Below are 27,279 nucleotides of genomic sequence, written 5' to 3' on the forward strand. Positions count from 1 at the left end.
CACTGACTCTAAAGAAATGGAAAAGGATCAGAGGACTGAGGACCATTTTGTATTTCTCTTGTCCAGTGGGTCGCAATGGCTAAATAATTCACCGTCTAGTGAGTGACTCACTGGGGATGAGCCTCTGGGTATTTAGCTTGGCTGGTCCTTGGGAAGTAGGACAGCCACATATGTTTGTCCGTCCAGCTACACATTTATTTGTCCAGCTTGACAGAACCTACTAGAATCTGCTCTATTGGAAAAACCTTCAAGAATTTATGATCATCTCTAGGCCATGATTAAGTAAGAGAGTTAAGATCTATAATGCAGTTTAAACACATATTTTCTGTTTTTATAGCTCCTCCCACATTCCTAAAGTAGAACTATTTAATGGAAGACAAACAGTTTTTGTTCTGAAGTAAAATCTAGTTGAGCTAGTCAGAAAGGGGAGGAAAAGACACAGCTTCAGTCCCTACCTCTCCCATTGTTTTTGCCTGGAAAAATGACATGTGGTTTGCATATATTGATATGTAAAGGTTATAACTGTTCAGCCTAAATTTATGGATTTTGCAGATAGATTGATTAGTTAGACCCTAGCAGGTGAATTCCTCTATGCATTTATGTTACTTAAGGCCATTACAAGAACTATTTCAGCTGACCAGTATGACCCTTACTAAGTTATTCCTGGGAGCTGTTTCCAGGATAAATACATTATAGTTATAAAAACACTTCTAGTTCTTTGGATAAAAGGTAATTTACAAAAGAACAGTTTTACTATATTATTTAAACAGCGCTGTTGTGCCTACTTAGAAGTTCCCTATTGTCTCTAGATATACACATTCATTTCTACATAAGAATACTACTGTTAGTAGCACACAAGACCCAGGTCCAAGTATGACATTTTATGAGAATGTCTATTGCGTATAAACTACAAAATATCGGATCACAGCTCTGCTTGCAACCACCCAAAAAGAATGCACTGAGCCCCTACAATGTTTGAAGTACTGTGCCAAATGCAAATGGAGCTATAAAGTCATAACTTATAAGAATTTACAATCCTCTTAAGGAAAAAAGATACATGCACAGGAATTAAGTCAAGACAGGCAGCACCGATACTTAACTCTGTATGTATTTTTCTAAAATAACTTGTCAAGCTTTTAACATTGTCAGGTACTGACAAATGTTCTGGAGGCCACTCATTTCACTTCCTTTTTCTGAATCAAAGCCCTGATTGACACATTTAGTGGGATTCCTTGCAGTACACGTCTACTAGGGTGGAACATTGGTTCTACCATCTGCTTTATCCCTAAGAACATCCAATGAATGGCTTAGCCCTGGAACTAGTTCTCCATGCTGAACTCAACTCATCTACATCCCCTTCAACACCTTCTACTTTCCTTAACTTCAGCTAATTTCATTGATAGGGGTTTTCATAATGAGTACGTGATCTGAAAGCAAGATTTTACTTCAACTTTTATTTCATTAAAACCTACTTTATTAGCAGCGACATTCTATATGGAAAACACTTACACAATATACAAAACTTCAGAAAACGAAACCCCAGTTTCTTTTCACTGCCATAAAAAGGTAAGTAGCACATAAAAAGTATTCAAACTTGTGGTTTATTTTTCAGGAATGTAAATTCTAGGTATACAATTAAAAACAAAACAATCACTATGAAAAGGTTAGTATCACAACATGATCAGAAGAAAGGCAACAAGAGAAGTGGTACATAACAGAAACTATACGTGAAAAAGCAGTTTTAGGAAATAGGATCTCGGATCTGACTGATAAAATAAAAACTTCACATCGATGTATGTGGACTCTTGCACTAACTGGTCCTCTACTATTAAAAAAGTGACAACACATTTTCCACTTTGTCCAGTGGTGCATATAGCATTTGTAGATACGGAGTTATAAAATACAAAAGAGTTACACAGTACAAAAAGACAAAATATACTTTATATCTCTAATGGGGAATCCCACTGTACTTTTAATACTGATATGAATAATGGACAGTATTGAGCACAATATTACTAAGGAAGCCTAGAAAGCAAATCCATCCCAACCAGAAGTCGTCCTCCTTTTTCTTCCCATGGCTGGGAAGGCTCTATCACACATCCTTTATGAACTACTATCTTTAGCAAGAGTACATGCAAGCCAACAAATGACCACAGAACGAAATACCTCTCTACGCGTGTGCTGAGATTTCTAAGCCACGAAAAACGTTCCAAGGAGCAGCTGAGAAGATACAAATTTTGCAAACTCTCAATGAGAACATCTCTCTGCAAGTCTTGCCCTTCCACTAAGTGGAGCTTTAGGCTGGCTGCTAAATTCAAATATCAGACTGCATCACTTTCTCAATACTCAGTCACTTTAAGTCTTTACAGCTGCAATATGTCTTCTGCTCCACATACTAATAAAACCGAACAGTGCTAATGCTTTCATTTTGTTTTTCCAAAGAATATGTAATCCCTTAAAACTGGGATAGAGCTTAACTGTTTGGGTTCAAATACATGTTTCCTTTTACTTAAAACGTTTCAAGTTAATGTTTAAGAAATGAGTAATGTCTGACAAATGTTTCATAATTGAAAAGGATAAAGAAAACTGCTTCTCCAAAATCCTTCAGCCAGGATTCCAAGATGAGGAGTCTCCAGGAATCAGCCTTCTCCCACCTTAGCTTAAACTCCTCTTATTTCCTTCTGCCCCAGCCCACCAGGACCCCTGAGTTCTCTGTGGTGGCAGGTAAAGCCCATTCTTCCTAGCACCTCAGAGAAACTGTATGATGTTCTCTTGAATCTCCCAGTGAAGTGAGAACTGCTTTGTCTTCACACCCTCAGGGATCCTCCATGCTAACATTTTCCTGTTTTACTAACAAATAATTTTTCCATGCTATACCATGAAAATAATAGGATAAAAATACTGAGAATTCTAAGGCGAAAGAACTCTAGTCATTAGAACTGATTCGCACTGTTATTCCTAACACCAAAATAAGGCTTCATGACAGGATGAAAACACAGATGTCAGGCCCACAACTTGCACTGCCTGAATACTCAATGCTTTGTAGGCTGGGGTACTGACTACCAAAGCTTCTGTAATCTACATGACCTTCCCTTGCAAGACTCCACCGAAAGTAATAACCTGCTTGAGATTAAGACTAAAGACATGAATTCATTAAGAATATTAATACTGTGACAACTATGGAAAAAATCCTGAAACTCTTTGTTTTCCTTACAGAATAGGAACAGGGAGGGAATCCCCAGCGATCTTGGCCATGCATTTATAATGACACCCAGACCTCCTTGCTAAGGGATACAAATCCCTCCTTCACCACCAGGAACTTTCCTGGCCTACACCCCCTCTCTGCTCATTAGCCACTCCACAGACCAAAAGAGCCCACCCCAAGTTTAATGCCTGAATCTACCAAAAACAAATCTCGACAATATTCCCAACTTGGTAGTATTCAGAGCTGAGAGTCACAGGTTTCTGCTTTGGTTTTTACAGATTCACTTCTGACCTAAGTTTAAGTAAATCAACACTTTAATGGATACCCCCCCACCATGGTCTTCTCATATTTCTGACTCATGCCTAAGGAAAGATTATAAAAAGAAAACATCTTAAGTCACTGTCTATTTTTCTTTGGATCTAAGGAGGGGAAAAGTGGGAGCAAGAAATATGTAAATAACATTTTACTATTTGTTAGACGTGGCTTTAGAGAGTAGCAGGTAAAAATCTTCGAGGGGAAACTGGTTATTTTGGTAACTTTGTTCAAATAAATATAAGGACTATCTGAAAAATAAACAGTCTTTATGGGAGGCAGGAGCAAACACAAGGCAACCACTTGTTCCTATGTGGGGATTTTAAATTTATGGGTCCAAAGCAGGAAAGATGACAATGCTAAATGACAATGACCATGTAAATGTCTTCTGTTCTTTTCGAGTTTGCTGTTCGTTATTTTCTTTCATGATACTGTGCAGTTGTAAAACTTTTAACATCTAAACTCCCTTATTTGCATAGAAACTTAAATGCTGTAAAAGAGTAAAAATGGACAGTTATCTTGACATTTAATATCTTTTCTTTTCCTTTTGCTGGAATGCTGTGAGATTTACAGTGACCTTCCAGCCATCTCCAGAAGGGCATTCTCCTAACTAGAGGATCAAACTAACTGGAATTTCCAAAGTAGAAGAAGTGGAGAAACGCATCCTGCCTCAGCTCCAGGGCCTATTAACAACTTGGAGGAAATGGCAAAAAGAGGCTTTACCTGCTAAACCTGCGGCAGAAAACACAGGGAAGGGACCAGCAATCACACAGGCAGAATCCGGCTCTATGCCAGGTGCTGGCTATCGCCAAGACCTTCATTCCCCTTTGAGGGTGGCCCCTGATATTACACAATACACCCAGCCCCTAGGCTTCTGATCGAACTCTGGTCCTGACTGAGATTCCCCTCAATGCTGTCCCTTGCATATGCACGGTTCCTCTCATAACTGATGGTTTTGCCTGGAGTTTCACTACTGCCTCACCTTTTTATCAACAACCAATAACATCCCTCTACGTTGAAGGTCGAAATACAGCCAACCAAAAGAGGCAGCCTCACCCACAGCAGTGGCCAAAGCGATCAGACAACCTGCCAGAACTGCACCCTGACTTCCTTGGGAGCCGACAAGCTTGTCCTCAAGCTGAGGGAGCCAGGGAGAAGGGAACACAGCTAAGGAAAGCCAAACTACATTTTAACTCATTGACCGCCATTCCAGCTGACTTCCAGAATTTAAGACATCTTTGAGTTCTTGTCAAAAACAGGGAGGAAGGACATAAAAGGAAAGGAAACCTCCCAATTCACTGCTCATGTGGGGACATGTCTCAGATGCTAATCGGCTGACAGGGTGATGCTGATGCTAGGAGGTCTCTGCTGACTGGGTGGATGTTTAACTGGAACCTGTGGCTCAGCTCTTTCAGAAATGTAAATCAGCTTTTCCTCTTGCAGACTGCAAGCAGAAAACCTATTGGCATCTGTCCCCGTCCCTCCGCCGCCTGCGGTGCCAGGGTTGTGGGTGCCACTGCTGCCACTGACTTGTTCAAAAGACTTGCTGAAGATGGTGGTGGCGGTCCTGGCCAGGCTGTGGCTGCCAGGCTTGGGCAGAGACTGGCTGGTGGTCAGAGTGAGCCTCTTCAGAGAGAGCAGCTCGAGGTTCTCACTCAGGGCTCTGGGGTTTTGTTTTCGACCTGAGTGCTCTCTGCCTGATTCCCCGGAGGCTTCTTTTTCTTTTCCTCCGGTTCTGCTTCCTCCGGACCTTCGTGGATTCTTTCCTAAACTGGTCTTGCTGGTGGCGGTGGTGTTTGATAAGGCAGCCTGGCTGGTGCTAGATGCAGCCCTGGAATAAAATCCTTCATCAGCTTCAGATATTTCCATTAGTTCTTCTTGGCCTGTTAAATCTGTATTCCCTAAACAAAGAGATAACAATAAAAAAAAACCATTAACATTTAGGAATTCACATAGGATGACTGCTTTTAAAAAATCATTTTAGATTTGGGTGTTTTTAGTAAAAATTCCTAAAGCAACAGACTACAAGAGAACAAATTTCAAAGGACGAATCAAAACAAACACTATTCCACTACTTTGTGGAAATATTCCTATGTGATTTAAATGATAGCAATTAAGGATGTGTTTAACAGAGAAGCAAAAAAGGCATGCTATTATCACACTCAACAGTATTTTGAGAAAGACATCTCCTATAATTCATGCAAAAGATTAGAAAAGATTAGAAAAATATCATGAGGAAAACTAGGGGCAAAACCCCCACTAATGCATATACTATGATTATCAAAGCTTCAAAATACCCAATCTTCATTCTTATACTTTTAGCAAATACGTCAGTTAAAGACTGAAAAAATGGAAAAGTCTCCTCATTTAGGCTTGGTTATGTCACTAGTTTGGTATTTCAAATACAGTCTGGACTATGAAAATCAGAGTCATGTTTTTGTTTTTACATTTCCCTCCATTACTGAAGGTAGACCCTGGAAAATACCTCAACAAGTACTTTGAACTTATATCTGTTATAATTTGAAACAGACAGCCTTCATATCAATGATGATTGGTAATATTCTTGAAAACACAAAGCGGAAAATGATCACTTCCTGGTCATTTTCTGCCCATGTTTTTCCTAACAATTTATACTCCTAAACAGGTCTGACCATTCCAAGGACTGTGAAGATTCAGGGGAAAGGTGCTGAGTCTAATCCATGCATTTCCATTTTTAGTGGATGACATGCAACATGTCTGTGCCTGTGCCAATCCTCTCCAGCATGCAGCAGTGCCCTCGCCACCGGGCGGGTACCTTGGAGGGCGGCTAGAAAGAGCTCTGCTAAAGCGGCCCTCTGCTGGGCGGGCTCAGTCCATCCTCCATCATTCTCCTCACAGACTTTTGCCTCCTGAGCTCTGGCAAGCCTTTGCTCTCGGCTCTAGGGTCTGGGGCTGTTTCCTGCACACCCTGTACATGCTGGGCATCATTCTCTCCCAGGGCTTTGCTTTTTTCCCCATTCCCGGCTCTCTCTCCGGCCACCTTTGTGACACTAAGCTCAGGTATGACCAGGATGCCCGGGTCAGCAGAGTCATTACTGTTGTCATCTTGCTCTAGAATTGAAGATGATAAGACAAAATGATGGCTGCAAACAAACAACACAAAAATGCAGAACGAGAAAAACAGAACAGCCCAAACAGAAGCTGGATGCCTGCAGGCTGATCAAGCACGCCAGGTCTCTAGCTTTGCGTCCACTCGTGATTCACAGGACTTCGGCACCATCACACACAATGGGGGCACACAGCTCGGACACAGCATCGTACTCAGGCAGCTTTTACACATATACTCAAATTAAGTTCACACTGAACATGTAGGAGAATTCTTTTTAAAAGCCCAAATGGAATTTCAGTTGATTTGAACCTGGACCACACCACAAACTGCTAACTCTGTTTCTTGCTTTAGAAAACACACCTCCGCGCAGTGGCTCTTAAACGGAGGTCACCTTATTCAATGCCTTTTGGCACGGGAGGAACTGGGGGCCCAGAGAGGGTAAATGATGAGAAATGACTCAGCCCTCTCTTTGGCTTCCCACGCAGCCCCTCTAGAGAGGTTCATTATTATCATTAATTAGTGCAACTAATTGTGCTTAAGCCTAGGTATTGTTGCCTCACTTCTTAAATTCTCTTATATCCTGTAGAAACTTTCTATTTACACCCTACCCTGTCGACAGATTAAGTGTTTTTGAAAAAAAATGCAAAGCATGTTAGAGGGCCTGTTCCCTATTTTAATAATCACTGTAAACACCTAAAGAGAATGTCAAGCAGGTTTAACACAATTGTAAGAGATTCATGGATCAATGGAGCTAAAATCTACAGATAAGTTTGATAATGGAACAGCTGGGCTATCTGACTTCTCCACGTTCAAGTCCCATTAACCATATAGACTTTTTCTCCTTAAAATAATCTCAGGGTGCTAGTAAACCTTCCATCAGCTTGTTTAGCACAAGCCCAAAGCCTCTGTCCTCCAATCCGCCACGGTTTCCAGCACCCTAGGCCTGTAGTGTTAGTCACCCTTCTTTAACGTAGGGATTTTGAAACTGTCTCAACATAAATCCATTTTGTTTTCCAACATAAAATGATAATCTTTTCTCTGTAACCTATAGCATGCTAGAGCCCCACCGCTTCTGCCACGTTCCCTGTTAAGGGGTTTATTGCATTATCTTTAAAACGGTATAACCGTACCTTTTGGGAACCACACAGCTGCCTCCTAAAAGTGTCTAAATGAATTCTCATGAAGACAGGGGACCTGCAGACCACTATATGACCAATAATGATGAGAGCATTTATTCACATTGAGAGAGCACTGTCAAGTCCAGGGTTCTTTCCATTTATCCCTACACTGACCACTACAGCTATGTCAGGCAATGGCCAGAGCTTTCTATCGATATTACAAAAGTGTCATATACCTTCCCACCCCCAAATGTGAATCACTAAGTTACAACAGCAAATTATTCAAACATAATGAATTTAATCAACAGCAAAATATAACAGGGAAAAGAAATGGAAATGAAATTAGTTAAGATCAAGACTATATTGTAGAAATAATAGCAACATTAAATCATGTAATTTAAAATAGCATTAAACCTTTACATCCTCTCCCCACCATATAAACTAGATTCCTTAGATAGATTTTAATAGTGTTGTTCAGGTATTTCTTAAAAAGCAACTAAATCAGTTTGGTTAAGTAGGCTGCAAGGCCAAATAAAGTTTCTTTAAGATACCTAAGATAAGTATTATTTAAAAATGGATTCAAAAACTCTACTTAGTTGCACGAAATATGAATTATGAATAATAATTTGAAAATGAGCTTAGAAGTGAATGTTCAATTTTTAACAAAAGCTACTGAGATATGGGCAAAGGTATTACCAAATGCCTTAACTGTTGACTACATTCGTCTGTGTAGAGATAAAAATCAGAAAAAAAGAGAAGCATCCTTATTAAATTCACAAAATGAAGTTAATTTATAAGTAGAAACATGAGAATTCTTATATTTTTCTATAGAAATATCTACCTAACTAAATGAAAAATGTACATGGGAAATACTGATGTTGGGGGGAGCACAAAGCAAGCACTTAATTTTTTTAAATGGTAATACTTCTTTTAAAATAGTTTTCAATTTATTATTTGAGTATGCTTTTCTTTTTAAATATTGAGTTCCAAATTCTCTTCCACCTCCCACTCCCTGCCTTACCCACTGAGAAGGCAAGCCATATGATCTCAATTATACATATGAAATCATGTAAAACATTTCCCTATTAGCCATATTTTTTTTTTAAAAAAGCAAGAAACATAAAGAAAATTATACTTCAATTTATACTTAAGAGTTCATCAGTTCTCTTTCTGGAGGTGGACAGCATTTTTCATCATGAGTCCTTTGGAATTGTCTTGGATCATTGTATTGATCAGAGTAGCCAAGTCTTTCACAGTTGAACATTATTACAACACTGCTTTTACTGTGCAACATGATCTCCTGGTTCTTCTTATTTCACTTTGCATCAGTTCATATAAGTCTTGCCATATTTTTCGGAAACCACCTCCCTTATCATTTCCCACAGCACAAGAGTACTCCAGCACAATCATATGCCACAACTTGTTCAGCCATTCCCCAACTGACAATTTTCCCCTCAATTTCCAATTCTTTGCCACCACAAAAAGGGCTGCTATAAATATTTTTGTATGTATAGGTCCTTTTTCTTTTATCGCTTTGGGATACAGACATAGTAGTGGTATTGCTGCATCAAAGGGTATGCATAGTTTTATAGCCTTTTGGGCATTGTTCCAAATTGTTCTCCACAATGGTAGGACCACTTCACCACTCAACCAGTAGTTCATTAGTATACCTATTTTTCCCTCATCCCCTCCAGCATGTGTCATTTCTAATAGTTGTAAGGTGGTACCTCAGAGTTGTTTTAATTTGCCTTTCTCTAACTAATAGAGATTTAGAGAATTTTTCTCATATGACTACAGATAGCTTTGATTTCTTTTGAAAACTGCCTGTTTATATCCTTTGACCACTTATCAATTGGGGAATGGCTCTTATTTTTATAAATTTGACTCAGTTCTATACTCAGTATACATTTAAGAAATGAGGTCTTTTATCAGAGAGATTATAAAATGTTTTGATATTATGTCATTGTCTACGGTGTCTTTTAGCAAAATGTAGTTTCCCTGATTATCTCTCTTAATTAGGTCTGTTTTTGCTTTTGCTTTGTCTGAGATTACGATTGCTATCCCTGCCTTTTTTTTTATTTCAGCTGAAGCATAACAGATTCTGCTCCAGCCCTTTATTTTAACTCTGCGTGTGTCTTTTTGTTTCAAGTGTGTCTCTTGTAAACAACATACTGTTGCATTCTGGTTTCTAATCCATTCTACTGTCTGCTTCTGTTTTATGGGTGAGTTCAACTCATTCACATTCACAGTTATGAATACCAACGGTATATTTCCCTACAGCCAATTTTCTTGTATTTATTCTTCCCTATTTTCGTCCTGTCTCTCCTTCAAAAGTCTATTTTCCTAACCACTGCCTCCCTTAATCTGCCCTCCTTTCTTCATTACCACCATTCTTCCCCTTTCTCTTATCCCTTTCCCCTACTATTTCCCTATTGGGTAAGTTACATTTCTATACACAACTGAGTGTGTATATATATTCTTCCCTCTTTGAACCAATTCTGATGAGGGCGAGGTTCAAGCATTGCCCACTACCTTACCCCCATTTCCCCCTCCACTGTAAAAGCTCTTCTTTGTGAAAAATCTTCCTACTTGTGCTTCTCCCTTCCTCTTTCTTCCAGTAGTATCTCTTTCTCACCCCTTCATTTTTTGGGCAGAGATCATTCTAACATAATCAACTTATACCTATGTAAACTCCTTTTAACTGTCTTAATAATTATGGTATTCTTAAGAGTTACATGTATCATCTTCTCATATAGGAATGTAAACAGTTTAACTTTAGTGAGACCCTTACGATTATACTTTCATGTTTACCTTTTTATGCTTCTCTTAAGTCTTGTGTTTGAATGTCAAAATTTCCATTCAGCTCTGGTCTTTTCATCGGGAATGCTTGAAAGTCCTCTATTTCATTAAATATCCATTTTTCCCCCTGAAGGATTATACTCAGTTTTGCTGGGTAGGGTATTCTTGGTTGTAAGCCTTCCTTCTTTGCCTTCTGGAATATCATATTCCAAGCTCTCTGCTCCTTTAATGTGGAAGCCACTAAATCTTGTGTGATCCTTACTGTGGCTCCACGATATTTTAAGTGTTTATTTCCAGCTGCTTGAAATATTTTTCTCTTTGACCTGGAAGCTCTGGAATTGGGTTTAATACTCCTGGGAGTTTTCATTTGGGGATTTCTTTCAGGAGATGATAGGTGGATTCTTTCAATTTCAATTTTACCCTCTGGATCTAAGATATCAGGGCAGTTTTCCATGATAATTTCTTGAAATATGATGTCTAGAATCTTTCTTTGATCACAGTTTTCAAGTAGTCCAATAATTCTTAAATTATTTCTCCTTGATCTATTTTCCAGGTCAGATGTTTTTCCAATGAGATATTTCATATTTTATTTCATTCTTTTGACTGTTTTATTGTTTCTTGAGGTTTCAATGAATCATTAGCTTCCACTTGCCCAATTCCAATTTTTAAGGAATTATTTTCTTCAGTGAGACTTTGTACCTCCTTCTTATTTGGCCTAGTCTTCTTTATAAGGAGTTCTTTCCTTCAGTGAATTTTCCTTTCTTTTATCATTAGACCAATTCTGTTTTTATTTTCTTCATTTTTTTTGTGCCAAGCTGCTAATTTCCTTTTCATAATTTTCTTGCATCACTTATTTTTCCCCAAATTTTTTCCTCTGTCACTTTATTTTTTTTTTCTTTAATGCTTCAGGAATTCTTGTTGGGCTTGAGTCCAATTAGCATTTTTCTTTGAGTCTTTATTTGTAGCTGTTTTCACACTGTCATTTTCTTCTGAGTTTATGTCTTGATCTTCCCTGCCACTGTAGTAACTTTTTACGGTCAAATCCTGTTGTCGTTTCCTCATTTTTTGGCCTATTTCTTGACTTTGAACTATATGTTAAAGTTGAACTCTGCTCACCTTGGGGTATCCCAAGCTTCAGGATTTTTCACACTGCTATTTTCAGGGCTAGTTCAGGGGTCTGCAAATTTTTGGTGCATCTTTATCTGCATTCTGGTCTTCACCCAGGAAGAGTCCTTGGTCCCCAGTAGTCACAAATGCTAGTGCTCTCTTTGCCTTGGAACTGTGAACAGTGCCCCACCCACCTCCAGCACTCCTTTCTGCCCTGGAACTGCAACTCAGAACTGTGTATGGGCAACAGAATTACCAATCAGTGCCACTTGTACCCAGTTCCACCAAAGGGTCCCCTGTGATCTCTTTCTGACCAGTTGTCCAATCCCCTTGCCATGTCTGGGCTGAGATCTCCCAAAGCTGTTGTGGCTGCTCTTGCTGCTGCCATGTGTGTGGGCTGCTGGACAGGCCTCCACACTGGTATCACAAACATCTCTTGCTGACCTCCTAAGTCTTCTTAGGCTGGAAAAAGGAATCATCCTGTTGGTTCTGCTGCTCCAAAATTTGATTTGAGCCATTATTTTAAAGTTGTTTGGAGGGGAACATTGAGAGAATCCAGCTGGGTTGCCTCTATTCAGCCATCTTAGCTTCACACCTCCTCTCAAACAGGCATTTAATAAATGCTTGTTGAGTTGAATTGGGAAGAATATATTTCTTCAAAGAAAATAGGTATTGGTCTTAACTATGAAAAGGGAGCAGAAATGGGTCCAAGGATACTCATAACAGCACTTTTTTTAATAGCAAAGAACTGGAAACAAAGTAAATTCCCTTCAGTTAGGAATAGCTAAAGAGTCAGTCAGTCAACAAGCTTTTATTAAGCACCTGCTGTGTGCTAGGCCATGTGTGAAGCACTAAGCATACTTTTTTTTTTTTTTGGTGAGGCAGTTGGGGTTAAGTGACTTGACCAGAGTCACACAGCTAGTGAGTGTTACATGTCTGAGGACAGATCTGAACTCAGGTCCTCCTGACTCCAAGGCCAGTGCTTCATCCACTGAGCCACCTAGCTGCCCCAGCACTGAGGATACAAAGAGAGGCAAAAGACAGGCAATTCCCTCGTGGACTTTGTAGACTAATGGGGGAGACAACAAGCAAACCGAAGTACAAACCAACTGCAGACAGGGTAAATGGGAAGTGATCAACAAAGAAGGGACTAGACATAAGAGGGGGTGGGGAAGGTTTCCTGTCGAATAAATTGTGGCATATGCATGGCACACAGAAAGCACTTAATAAATGCTCATTACTTATCTTTTTGCAGCATAAGAAATGATGAAATTGATAGATTCAGAAATATGGGAAGACTGCTTTGGTTTGTGTGACCTAACACAGAGTAGAATAAGCAGAACCAGACAACCGATTAAGCAATGATCACCATAATAATGTGAAGGAAAATGACTCTGAAGGATTTCAGAGCTCTGATCACAGCAGTGACCCATCCTAACTTCCAAAGAATGACAAGTCAGTAGAGAAGTAGAGAGGGGAGGGGCGACGGGTGTGCCATAAGACACACATTTTCAGACATGGCCAATGTGTTGTTTTGCTTGACTATACATGTTTGTTACAGTGGAAGGCTTCTACTTGGTTGGGGGAAGGAGAAGAGATTTTGGATAGTGGGTAGTGATAGGGAAAAAAGGCATCATCAATTTTTAAAACTTCACCAAAGAAAACAAAAAGTACAGAAGGGGACATAAATAGAGTAATTCTGTTACTATCTTATTAATTTACTCTGTGTGTGCATATAATTTTTTAAAGTATCTTATTTTTTTCCCAATTACACATCAATACAATTTTCAGCATTCATTTCTAAAAGATTTTGAGTTCCAAATTTTTCTCCCTCCCTCCCCGTCCCTCTTCCAAAAATGGTGGACAATTTGATACAGGTTATATATGTGTTATCATGGAAAACATATTTCTATATTAGTTACAGTTGTGAAAGAAGAAACAGATCAAAAGGGAAAAAATACACAAAAAAGAATTAAGTAAGTGAAAAAGAATATGCTTTGATTTGCATTCAGAGTCCATCAGCTCTTTATCCGGATGTGGATAGCATTTTCCTTTGTGAGTCCTTTGTATTTTTCTTAGATCATTGTGTTGCTGAGAAAAGCTAAGTCATTCATAGTTGATAATCACACAATGTTGCTGATACTGTGTACGATGTTTTCCTGGTTCTGCTCATTTCTCTTAGAATCAGTTCATACAAGTCTTTACAGCTTTTTCTGAAATCTGTCTGCTCATCATTTCTTATAATACAACAGCATTTCATTCCATTCATATACCACAGCCTGTTCAGCCACTCCCCAATTGATGGGCACCCCCTCAATTTCCATTATTTTGTCACCACAAAAAAAAGGCTGCTATAAATAGTTTTGCACATATAGGTCCTTCTCCTCTTTTTATGATCTCTTTCGAGTACAGACCCAGCAGTAGTTCTGGATCTAAGGGTATGCACAGTTTGGTTGTCCTTTGGGCACAGTTCCATGCTGCTCCCCAGAATGGACAGTTCACAACTCCACCAACAGAACATTAGTGCCTCAATTTTCTCACATCCTCTCCAACATTTATCATTTTCCTTTTTGTCATATTAGCCAATCTGATAGGTATGAGATGGTACCTCAGAGTTGTAATTTGCATTTCTCCAATCAAAAGTGATTTAGAGCACTTCTTCTTATGCCTATGGATAGCTTTGATTTCTTCATCTGAAAACTGCCTGTTCATATCCTTTGATCATTTGTCAATTGGGATATGGTTTGTATTCTCACACATTTGACTCAGTTCTCTATATAGTTGACAAATGAGGCCTTATCAGAGACACTTGCTGTAAAGATTGTTTCCCAGCTTTCTGCCTTCCTTCTAATCTTAGTTGCATTGGTTTTGTTTGTGCAAAAGCTTTTAAATTTAATATGACCAAAATCATCTATTTTACATTTCATAATGCTCTCTATCTCTTATTTGGTCATAAACCTGTAACTCACTTAACTTCTCCTTTAAGAATTTGGATGCTATATCACTTGGTGCATATATGTTCAGTACTGATATTACTTCTTTGTCTATGGCACCTTTTAGCAAGATGTAGTTTCCTTCCTTATCTCTTTTAATTAGGTCCATTTTTGCTTTTGCTTTGTCTGAGATCAGGATTGCTACTGCTTTCTTACTTTAGCTGAAGCATAATAGATTCTGCTCCCACCCCTTACCTTTATTCTGTGTGAGTCTCTCTGCTTCCAATGTGTTTCTTGTAAATGATATATTATAGGACTCTGGTTTTTTATCTACTCTGCTATCCACTTCTATTTTTTGGGAGAGTTCATCCCATTCACATCCATAGTTATGATTACTACTATGTATTTCCTTGCACCCTATTTTTCCTTCTGTTTGTCCTCTCTCTATTTCACCCTCTCCCTCCTCAACAATTCTGTCTACTGCCTCCCCAGTCTGTCCTTTCTTCTGTCAGTTTTCTCTCCCTATCCCTTTGTCTCCTATCTCTCCCTATCCCTAATCTCCACCCCTCCTACTTGCCTGTTGGGTAAGATAGATTTCTATATTCAATTGACTGTGTATATTATTTCCTCTTTGAACCAATACTGATGAGAGTAAGGTTCAAGTGATGCCCATCACTGACTCTCCCATATTACCCTACACTGTAATAGGGTTTTTCATACCTCTTCATGTAAAATAATTTACCCCATTCCTTCTGTACCCAGTGTACTCCTCTTTCTCATCCCTTATTTTTTATGTCATTCCCTCAAATTCACCTTATATCCATATCTTCTAGGTATATGCCTTCTAGCTGTACTATTAGTGGCATAATTTTTAAGAATTATAATTATCATCTTCCCATGTAGGGATTTAAACAGTTTAGCTCCATTGAATCCCTTATGTTTTCTTTTCCTTTTTTACCTTTGTAGGTTTCTCTTGGGTCTTGATATTGGAAATCAAATTTTTTGTTCAATTCCGGTCCTCTCCTTATGAAAGATTGAAATCCTTCTATTTCATTGAATGACCATTTTTTTCCTTGAAATATTATGCTTCATTTTGCTGGGTAGGTGATTCTTGGTCATAGTCCTAGCTCCTTTGCCTTCTGGAATATCACATTCCATGATCTCTGATCCTTTAATGTTGCATTTGCTAAGTCCTGTGTAATTCTGATTGTGGTGCCCTGATATTGGAATTGTTTCTTTCTGGCCACTTGTAGTATTTCTTCCTTGACCTGATAGTTCTGTAATCTGGCTATAATGCTCCTTGGATTTTTTATTTTGGGATCTCTTTACTGATCAGTGGATTCTTTCAATCCAGGATATCAGGGCAATTTTCTTTGATAATTTCTTGAAAGATGTTGTCCAGGTCCTCCTTTTGATTATGGCTTTCAGGTGGTCCAATGATCCTGACATTGTATCTCCTGGATCTGTTTTCCAGGTTAGTTGTTTTTTCCAATGAGGTATTTGATATAGATACAGATATGTAGATATTTGTATATTTTCATTCTTTTGAATTTGTTTGATTGATTCTTGATGTTTTATGCTAATAGTAGCTTCCACTTACCCAATTCTAACTTTAAGGAATTGTTTTCTTCAGTTAGCTTTTGTATTTCCTTTTCCATTTGGTCAACTGTACTCTTTAAGGAGTTATTTTCTTCAGTGGATTTTTGTATCTCCTTTTCAATTTGACCAATCCTACTTTACATTTTATTTATTTATTTGTTGTTAGGGCCATTGGGGTTAAGTGACTTGCCCAGGGTCACACAGCTAGTGTCAAGTGTTTGAGGCCAGATTTGAACTCAGATCCTCCTGACTTCAGAGCCACTGCTCTATCCACTGTGCCACCTAGCTGCCCCTCAACTCTATTTTTTAAACAGTTGTTTACTTTTTCTAAGCTATTGACTCTTTCTTCATAATTGTCTTGTATTATTCTCATTTCTTTTCCCAATTTTTCTTCTACCTCTCTTATATGACTTTTAAGCTCCTTTTTGAACTCTTCCACGAGTTCCTTCTGGGCTTGAAACCACTTCTGGTTTTTTTGGGGTTTTGCCTATAGGTGTTTTGATGTTGTTGACCTCTTCTGAGTTTGTGCCTTGATATTTCCTGTCACCATAATAATTTGCTGTGGTTAGATTCTTTTTTTGTTTTTTTTTTGTTGTTGATTTTTGCTCATCATTTTTTTGGTCTTTTTCCTTTAAATCTGAGCTCAGGTCCTGGGGTAGAAGGGGCACTGTCTAAGGCTTCTTGTGCCAAGGACTGCAGGCCCCGACCGTTTACTGGTGTTGTACTGCTGTTGCCCTGAGGCCTACGGCAGGCCCTCATGTCTGGTGCTGTGTCAAGGGGGTGGGGTGAGGAGGTTGCTGGTACTGCTGGAGGCCATAGGGGTCTGGCAGCTTTTCTGGTGCTAAGCCAGGGTCCTAGTGCTGATGTCTGGCATGTGCTAAGGCCAGGGAGGTGTTTCTGCATTTCCCTAGGGCGACACTGAAGCATGTGGAGGTCTGGCCATTGGCAGCTGTCTGTTTGCCCAGGGTTACCCTGAAGCCTGTGGAGGTTCTTGGAGTTGGAGTTTGCCAGTTCCCCTGGCTATGCCGAGGCACATGGGAGGTCCTGGTGTTGGCACTCGCCAGCTCCCACCATACTGGGGCTCAGGATCTCCCACTGGTTTGCTGAGGTGGGGCTTGCTGCTGGCTTGCTGAGACACTTCCTATGCTGGACTCAAGTGAGACAGACTTTTCTTGCCAATCTTCCAAGTTTCTTGGGCTAAAAAAATTGTTTCACCCTGTCTTTTTGCTAGTTCTGCTGTTCTAGGATTTGTTTCAGGGTGATATTTTATGGTTGTTTGGACGTAAATACGAGAGAGTTACGGCAATTTACTCCATATGTGTGTGTGTATATATATATAAAATATATACATACACACATATATACACATACATATATATTTTTTTTAAACTGTTCATAAAAGAAGTTCATTGTGTTGTCTTCTTTCTTGTGCTCTGTATAACTTAATATTTGTATTTGCTGATTATTGTTAAGTTCACAATAAAATTTTAAAAATGTAATATTTCATCTGGGATTTGACGGAATGTAAAGTGGAGTGGGAAGGATACTTCCTATGGAGGTAACAGCATAAGCAAAGGAATGGACGGAGAAAATTGCAGGGAACAGTAATAAGACTTAGGCATAGGCTGCATGAAATGAAGATAGAAAGGTAGGTGGGAAGCACATTGCAAAGGGCTTTGAACGTCTGGCTACAGAATCTACACTAGGGTTTCCAACCCTCTTGAGGATGAAAAGTAAAAAAAATCTGGCCTCAGACACTTGACACTTACTAGCTGTGTGACCTTGGGCAAGTGACTTAACCCTACTGCCTAGCAAAAAACAAACAAACAAAAAGCCCTACAATCCTTGTATAGTAGTTGCACTATGACTCTTAAACTAATAAAATACATGATCATAAAATAAGCTGCTCAAAGAGTTCTGTATGTTTTTAAATAAATTTGTATTTCATTGGCCACAATACCACATATTTTCATTTGAAAAACTGTTAACATGCACACATAGAAGACATTTATTCAGCTTACAGCAAATCTACTTACTTATTGTGGACTCTGCTGCCAGTCCCAGGGCCTTAGGCACCCCCCCTTTTAGATGACATCCTGCTTACAATGAGGAGGAGCCCCTGAAGGTTTCCTCAGAAAGGGAAGTTCCCTGAGCATACCTGTGCCTTAACACAATGAGCTGGGTAGGGAGCAGTGTGTCTAGGGTGCGTTCGGGTAGAGACGTGGGCTGGGGACACCAGTTCTGAGTCCGGTACGATGACAAAGATGAGAGGGTGAATTTAGTGACTGAGGGCAATGGGAGAAGAATGAAGAGTTAGGACATTCTAGAAGAGCTACTACAGACAGAAAATTGACAGAATTTACCTACTGACCGGATGGAGGGTGGCTGAGGTGGGAAAAAAAGACTAAAGATAACTAGGGGTTTTCAACCTAGGAGGCCAAGAGAACACAAACAGGAAATAAAGAGGTGGGACAGGTTCTGCGAGAGATGGTAAAATCACTCGGACATGTTGAGTTTGAGGTGGTAACAGGAGGCCCAGGCAGATGTGTCCAGCAAGGCAATTGTTCTGGAGAAAGCTTAAGAGGCTGAAGTTTCTGAAGATTTAGGAGAGAGGCGGAGAATTGATAGTCTTAAGCCAGAGGTTCTCAAAGTGTGATCCAGAGACCCCTAGGAGTCCCTGACATGCTTTAAAGGGTGAAGTCAAAACTCTTTTCATAATGATACCAAGACACTCTGATGTTTAATATGGGAAATACCGATAGATATAACCAACCACAGAAGCAAAAGATCTTTGGGAAGGGAGTCCTCAACATTGAAGAGAGCAAAGGGGTCCTGAGACCAAAAAGTTTGAAAACAGCCGGTCTAAGCCATGAGAATGGATGAAATCACTAAGGCAAAGGAGCAGAACTCTGCAGAAACAACCCACACTTAGATGCTGTAGGAGAAAGAGAAAACACTGAAGGAAACATGGGCTAGGAAGAGAACCAGGAAATAAAATATAACAACAACCTCAAGATTTTCAAGACAGTGGAGGCTGCCAGTATCAAATCAGCACTGACCTCTAAACAAGTTATTTAAGAATAACTAACATTTTAAAAAGTATTAATAGGATCCTGCCTCTGTTTCCCTGGTTCAATAAGCTTAAATGTTCATATGCTGACTAAGAGTGGATGGGTCTTTAGAGATTTTAGGTAATAGCTTACTTTGATTATTCTTTTCATATGCTGAAATAATAATATAGCATCCACAATCATATAAATTTAAACAACCATGAATGGCTGCACAAGTTGTAATGTACATGAATACAATGGAATACTACAGTGCTATAAGAAATGATGAGCAAGCAGACTTCAGAAAAACCTGGAAAGACTTGCACGGACTGATGCTGAGCGAAGCGAGCAGAACCAGGAGAACATTGTACACAGTAACAGCCACGCTGTGAGATCACTGACTTTGATAGCCTTAGCCCTTCTCATCAATGCAAGGATCCAAAACATCTCCAAAAGTCCCATGGTGGAAAATGCTCTCCACATCCAGATGAAGAACTACGGAGTCTGAATGCAGATCGAAGCAGACTATTTGCTTTTTTTTCCTTCTGTTCTGTTTCTTCTTTCTGGTGGTTCCTCCTATTGGTTCTCATTCTTCTTTACAACATGACTAATGCGACAATATGTTTAATAGGAATGTATATGCAGAGCCTATGTCAGACTGCACGCCATCTTGGGGGGGGGAAGAGGGGGAGAAAATTTGAAACTCAAAAACTTATGGAAGTGCATGATGAGAACTAAGAACAAATCAGTTAATTTCTACAAATGTAAACAACCATGTCTCCACCAATCACTCCGTGGCGCACACAGCGCTTTCTTTCTAGAGTGATGCCTTGACTGCTGATCTATTTCACTTTCCATTGTGATGCTGTGAAGAAGAGTAATGTTCTCATCACTACCTGGAGGGAAGGAAACTGAGGCAGCATGGGGATGTGAAAGGACTCCACCAGCCACTCTAGGGGAGGCTGTGGTGAGGCTGCTGCCTGGCCCTGAGCTTCTGTGCGTGAATCCCACTGCGCCTCAGAGAGCAAATGTGCCCTGACTTCTTCATCAATGTTTATAGGTGAGTTTTTAGTCTTTAGAGTAGTCCTGAGTTCATCGGAGATGCCTGTTGTAACACTGGGGCTGCCAGAGCACAGGTGTTTGTGACAGAGAAACTCTGAAGTTCTCAGCTAGGAAAAAATGTGTACAAAGCTTGAATCAACAATGTTAGGTTGCACCAATTCAATTCAAGATATAGGGCCAGGCTGACATGACAAAACAGGAAAATGATAAATGCTGGAGAAGATGTGGGAAAACTGGAACACCAATACATTGTTGGTGGAGTTGTGAAATGATCCAACCACTCTGGAGAATGATTTGGAACTATGCCCAAAGGGCTACAACAATGTGCACACCCTTTGATTCAGCAACACCACTTCTAGGGCTGTATCCCAAAGAGATCAAACAAATGGGGAAAAGGACGCACATGTACAAAAATATTCATAGCAGCTCTTTTTGTGGTGGCAAAGAATTGGAAATGGAGAGGATGCCCATCAAGTGCAAACTGTGGTATATGAATGTAATGGAATACTATTGTGCTGTAAGAAATGATGAACAGGCTGACTTCAGAAAAACCTGGAAAGACTTATATGGTCTGATGCTGAGTGAAGTGAGCAGAACCAAGAGGACTTTGTACACAATAACAGCCGCGTTATGCGATGACTAAGATTGTTAAACTGAACCCTTCTCAGCATTACAAGGATCTAAGACATCTCCAGAGGCCTCAGGATGGAAAATGCTATCCACATCCAAAGAAAGAGCTATGGAAGTTGAATCACTATCACTTATTTTTACCTTCTGTTGAATTTTGTTCCATCTTTCTGATGGTTCCTCCTATTGGTTTTAATTTTTACTCACAACTTCACTAATGTGAAAATATGTTTAATGGGTATGTAAACGTAAAGCCTATATCAGATTGTGCGCCGTCTTGGGAACGGGGAGAAAAATTTTCAACTCAAAAGCATATGGAAGTGATTGTTGATAAATCAAAATAAATTAATAAAATTTTTAAAAAAAAGATACTAGGGCTTGGGCCACCACTTGCCTGAGAGACGCTGAGTCTGGCTGTGGCTTTGCAGACCGAAGGGCTACTCCGGGGCTGAGGGTACGATGGATTCAGGAACCAGCACTGCCAGAAAGGAATCCAGCCTGCTCCTCCTGCTATTTTATTCCTTAGTTCCACCATCCAATAATTGTTAAGTCCAGGTAGGCCATTTATATATGTGTGTGTGTGTGTGTGTGTGTGTGTGTATACACACGCATATATATGTGTGTATACATATACATATACACAGTGTGTACATGAATGGCAATTAAAACATTTTATGTTAACTCTTTGTCCCCCAAAACTAAAAATTACTTCCTGATGCTAACTCATGAATCTTAACATTGCCCAGGTAAAGTGGTCAAATATCAAGTCATTACTAATTAAATTATATTGTGTAAATGGGTAAACTGAGGCACTGAAAGAATTTTTTTTCCCTAAAAATCACATAAGTACCAGTTAGAATGATTTAGGCCTGATATGTCTTTATTCACTAGAACTTGGTATTCCTGTAACTGTTAACATTTTAAATAATATGTTTCTAAACCTGTTTGGGGACATATTTGATACAAATAATTATATTTGATTTTATAAATAAATCAAAGCAGCCATTATAGCTTTATATAACAAAAAACCCACTTACCGAACATGTTCAAATTTTCCCAAAATAATAACTTTACATAAAGCCCAGTTTGACTAAAGCTCATTGACATGAGAATTTTAGCTTCGTATGTATTTACTTTTTTCTACAAAAATTTAAGGAAAACTGTTAAAAAAAAAAAAGGTGATTGGGGTCCAAATCAACTCCTGTGCAGTTCTGAGCTACATTGGTCCTATAAAGAGCTATCAGAGATGCTGCTATGTATCTGGGAAAACATCTCAGCCAAGAAGGAGTTGCCAGGGCACCAGTCTTCACTCCTAGTCGTCAGAGGCAGAAAGCTGGCAAAAACCAGCTTTTTTCATTTGCTGATTTGAAGTTAACAATCTACTGTCATAACTCAAATGCTTTCCCCCAACCATGCTCTTCTGGAGTCTCCTCCTGCTGCCAAGGTCAGCCCTCAGTGTGAGCCCAAGATCTTTGTCTCTTTCAGGGTCTGTTCATTTCTTTGCTCTTCCCAGTCTGTACTTTCTCAAATTCAGAAGTGTTTGTTTCCTTAATAAAGATGCTCTCTCTGCCCTACTAGTTCTTGTGACTGCAAACAGCTGACTGTCCCACTTGTCATTATACAGTAGGCAAGGACTTGTAACGGTTTTTAGATCCTGCACTCTTTTGATCTGATTGAAATGGTTTTGTTAGTTTCTCTGAACTTTCAACATTTTGCAAAATTAAGCATCCTCAAACTCTCAGAGTGCTTAGACCATACTGTCAAATTTGAAAACACACAAAAAGAGTAGATTTCTCACCTTTCAATCGCTTTTCCCTACCTGCAGCAATTACAATGGTTTCCACAGCTGTGGTTTGGACTCCTGAGGTTGTCTAAGCCTAAGCATTCATCCTTATCACTCTTAAAAAAATAACTCAGTTGCATTTAGTACAACCATCTAAGGGCAGAGTAAAATTCCAACACCCAATCCTTCAAGAAGGGCTCTTTGTTCCAACTCCTTACTCCTGCAATGAATCCTGCTCCTGGATCCACACTGTGTTTTCTATACACAAGTCCTGCATTAGCTTATGTTCTTATGCAAATATGTCACTTGCTTCTGAAAAAATGAGATAATAGGAAAGGATTCTGAAAAGTTACCAAGCTCTGCATTATAACAAATATTAGATAATAACATTAAGAGGACTATCTCTTTCAGAGCTGCAAACATACTTCTTACCCAATAGATCACTACCATTAAATGACACTACCATCCTGCTGTCATGCATGGTACTGGGCTAGACAATCCTTATGTTTGCTACTTTAAGCAAATTCAATGTATAAACATTCAAAATTACAAAGTAAAAACATTAAAAAAAATTTTTTTGTCTTACAAAACGATTTACCGTAAGATTACTTTTAAAAGTAAGCTCCTCCAATGGTTTCAAAATGAAACTTGACTTCTAAAAACCTGATTTATATATGATCTGATGATACTGTAAAAACCAAGGCATATCTAGGCAAAGCCAATGAAACATAATCTATATCCTAGAGGGACTGACACACTTTAACCTCAATACTGACATAAGCATGTAAGTTACAAAAAAGAGTGAATAATCATAAAGATTTGGGGTCCCATTTATTTACTATGTGAATCTTTTGTCTGGAGAATAATCCAGTGAAAAACAACCAATCGTTTGTAAATATACCTTAACTAAGGCAAACCGTAATTTTGACACTCAAATTTTTTTTTGAAAACATTTTCAAAGACAGAAGGGAAGACACCTGGAGCATTACAGGCACAGGGAGCAGGACTAGGGGGACGAAGATGACAGAATGAAGAAGCCACACAAACAGAGAGCACAGAAATGAGTGGCCAAGAAAGGCTGGGAGCATGAAGGGGCAGAAGATGAATGAGGTTAACTTGGTTAATTTGGATCTTCCTGAAACTGAGAGTCTGAGGTATTCAATGCAAAAGATAGCAAGTCCTCACTTCAGGATTGAGAGGTGAGTAAGTGAGAAAAAAAGGCTTTGGGAGTGACATCTGGGACTACCTAGGGGAGGGGGCAGGGCTTCACCAAGCTGAACACCATCTCACTTAGCATCAGCACCACTGCTTTTGTTCCTCTCTTCTTTCTCCTAACCTAAAACACCAAATCTTACCTTATTTAACGTTTCATTTCTTTGGTCTTTACCCTTCCCTCAACCCTTTTTCACCTTCATATTCTGCCTTTCCCCCTTCTAGTCTCCCTCCCCTCTAGAACCCGCCTTGGAAACACTTGGGCCGGGTTTCTCCCTTGCCTGGAATGTTTCCTCCTTCCCCTGAGCCATCTTATCCACCCTTGAAGAAACAATACAAACTGAAAAGTGTCAGTAATAAATAGAGATAATTCTTAAACTGTCATTTAGAGGTAAAAATGGCTACTCCACGTTCTAATGCTATTCTGCAAACATCTGCACTGAAAGAAAATTATTACATTTTAAATAACTTCTCAAATCCTCAAATTATAAAGAAAAGCTTAAAAAAAAACAGGACTGAATAATTGTGTCCAAACAACACTGGTTGAAAAGTGAAATATTCTGATGACTAGTTAAATTTCCTGTCATGTGACCCCCAATCCCCAAAAGCTATCTTCATGTAATGAATATATGAAAACACCCTTACACACACACACACACACACACACACACACACACACACACGTCTGGTCATACAGTGTCCACTGTATCTAATGCCACTTGCCTGGCTGTCAGGAGTGGAAAGTGAGCGGCAGACATATGTGGTCAGAGAATGGAGTGAGACAAAAGGTAACATTATGAAAGTGAAATGCAGAGATGTAACAGTAATAAAAACTTCCCCAAGAACTAGGAGCTAAGAAACAACATTAAAACTTCAGCACTTCATGACGTGCTATAATAAAGGCTTTTGGGTAGCGGTAGACACGCTTTCCTCATAGAGATATTGTTTAAGAGATTAAATTCCTAAAGATGCCCAGGTCTTAACTTAGTTCCAGAACGTGTTTTCAAATGTTCATAAATTAAGTTAATTCACAGGAATATAGTTTAGATGGTTAAGACTTAAGAAAATTTTCAGAAGCCATAATAATACATGGATTTTCAGTCACTGAAAATGGTCTGAAGTAATACACCCTTCTATATCATGCCCCAAGTGTAGGGCAATCTTTTGTAGGTCTGTTTCTATGGAGAGACAGTCTCTGACACCAGCCTCAAGGCCCCTTTTTAAAAGGAAATCTCCTTTTCTCTCTTCCTTCTTTCCCCTTGCTCTCCCCCTCCTCCATCCTTTCTGGCTGGAAACTTTGCCCCTGCTATCCCCCCTACCCCTGCTCACCTACTTCTCACCTTACATGAGCAAATGTGTAGCAATGGGTAGAGTCTGTGAGAGCAGGGGTAGTGGAAAAGAAGAGAAGGGGGAAGAAGGAGAAGAAATAAGAAGAGGAAAAAGTGGCAGATGGGGAAGAAGAAAGAGGAAGAGCTAGAAGGAAATGCAAAGGGGGCACCCTTTAACTTTCCAACTAGTCATCCTAGCTCCCTAAGCTGGAGCTTCTGGTCCCTATCCTTCAGACCACAGAGATAAAGGCTATGGAGGGATCAACATTTTTAGTTCAGCAGAACTTGGGGACCAAAAGAGACAAAGGTATCTCAGAAAAGGGAAATAAAGTCAAAACTCTACCCAAAGAGGAACAGCACAGAGTGCCTGAGGCATCAGAGGAAAAGGTCCTGGATACTATGGACAAGGGGATCAAAGAGGAGGATCTGGACTCCAAGGTCAGGCAAGCACTCACTGACGAAGCACTTCCTAAGTCCCAAACACTGAGCTAGAAACAGTGGGACAAAACTGGACTCTGGTTCTACTCTGTGGGACTGAAGTCCCCTTAGCTGTATACAACATGGACCCTCATAGATTTTTATCAGTAAGACTGTCACAGTTAAGAAGACTCGCCTTTGGGCTTCGGTTAAAAGCAAGAAGGGTACAGGAGAAAACCAAGACTTTTTTCTTAGGCCACAGCATAAGAAAGAGTCCCCCAAGAACTGATCATGAGTCTGACAAGGCACCTGCTGGCCCAAAACAGGATCAATCCAGATCTAATGATAGAACCAAAAACATACATGGAAAGGTGATTGATATAGCAATCTCTTCTCTTTTAAAAAAGTTTAGGATTATGCTTGCAAATAATACATTTTGTGAACTATGATTCTCATTTACTTTGAATATATTTTTCTATATATATGGCTGGGTTTAAATTTTCTGGTTCCTTTTTTTTTTTTTTTTAATAAAGGGGATGTTTAGCCTAGAGAAGAAAAAACTCAGTGGGGAAGCACACTTCTAGTTTAGAAATGCCTGAAGGGATGGCACGTGGAAAACAGAACCAGCCTTGCTTTACTCGATCCCCAAGAAGAGCAACAGAACCAAAAGGGGCAAAAGGTCCAGCAATGGCCCAGGGCTGCCTGGGAAGGAAGAGAGCTCCCTGTCACTAGGGAAGCCTAAACATGGGCTTGCTGAGCACGTGTCAGGAATGGTAAGCATCAGATCAGCTGCCTTCTGGGATCTCTTTCAACACTGAGGATCCAGGCACTGGTTTCCAGTACCTGGGAAAGTTTCTCCTCTGTTCATCTTGGCAAGATGATAAATTGGAAGGGAAAGACAAGATTCTTTACTGCTGGTTCCTTTGGTAGAATTTCCAGCTGATCTGCTGGAGAATAAGGCCCTTGTGGATTTTGTGCTGGGCAGCTCACCATGGCTGGCATAGATCGGATGGAACCCACAGCTATGCTTACCGATGATTACAGCAACAAGCAAATCAATCTGCAATATGCTATCACCTACAATCAAGTGGGTTCCATCTTTTGTTCACCCCTCTCTGTGTTGAGGACAGTAGCATAGTCTTCTAAAATGACAAATCTCTAAGAGCAACTGCTATGTTTTAAAACAGAGAGTCACATCTGGCTTATGTGTCTTAAATCACCAAATGATGTGTTACTAATGGGAGCTATCACCATTTTTATGCCTTTCTTGAAGTGCTCTCAAAAATGTGGGGCATGAGTTTAAATTGTGAAAGAATTCATTGAAAAGAGAAAACTTCTTTACTTCAGTAGTCATTTCATCAAGCTCCATAGTTTTGTCCATCAATCACTGTCCACCTCCTCGCTCACCCTCAAGGGCAGCCCCTGATTTTCTGTTTCCCAGCACAGACTCATTTGTCTCCTTTGCTTATTTTCCCTCAGTCCCAGAGACCAAAGCAGCAGTTGAAACCAGATTCACCAACTAGAAGGGGAGCTACTAGTACTATCTTGGTTAACAGAAAGAGGGTGAGGAAATGGACTTTGTTTCTTTTTTCTCTGCCTCCAAATAGACCCTTTCACATTGGAAGGTGCTCCCCAGAAA

General features: G+C 39.6%; 1 protein-coding gene across 10 annotated transcripts in view; it reads right to left on the reverse strand.

The window, feature by feature from the left end:
- Positions 1-1,582: 1,582 nt before the first annotated feature.
- HYCC1 (hyccin PI4KA lipid kinase complex subunit 1) overlaps positions 1,583-27,279 on the reverse strand; it is a 109,446-nt gene continuing 83,749 nt past the window's right edge. For 9 of the 10 annotated variants that reach the window (XM_078150793.1, XM_020993421.2, XM_020993415.2 and 6 more), the window contains one exon: positions 1,583-5,418. In XM_078150793.1, the coding sequence (XP_078006919.1) occupies positions 4,844-5,418 (575 nt within the window). In that variant the 3' untranslated portion in view covers positions 1,583-4,843. Of the gene's footprint in view, positions 5,419-6,311; positions 6,608-27,279 lie in introns of all 10 variants that reach the window. The other variant, XM_020993422.2, reaches the window with a different exon arrangement.

Source organism: Phascolarctos cinereus, unplaced genomic scaffold (assembly GCF_003287225.1).
Source record: "Phascolarctos cinereus isolate Bilbo 61053 unplaced genomic scaffold, phaCin_HiC Scaffold_1;HRSCAF=81, whole genome shotgun sequence".
Lineage (NCBI taxonomy): Eukaryota > Metazoa > Chordata > Mammalia > Diprotodontia > Phascolarctidae > Phascolarctos > Phascolarctos cinereus.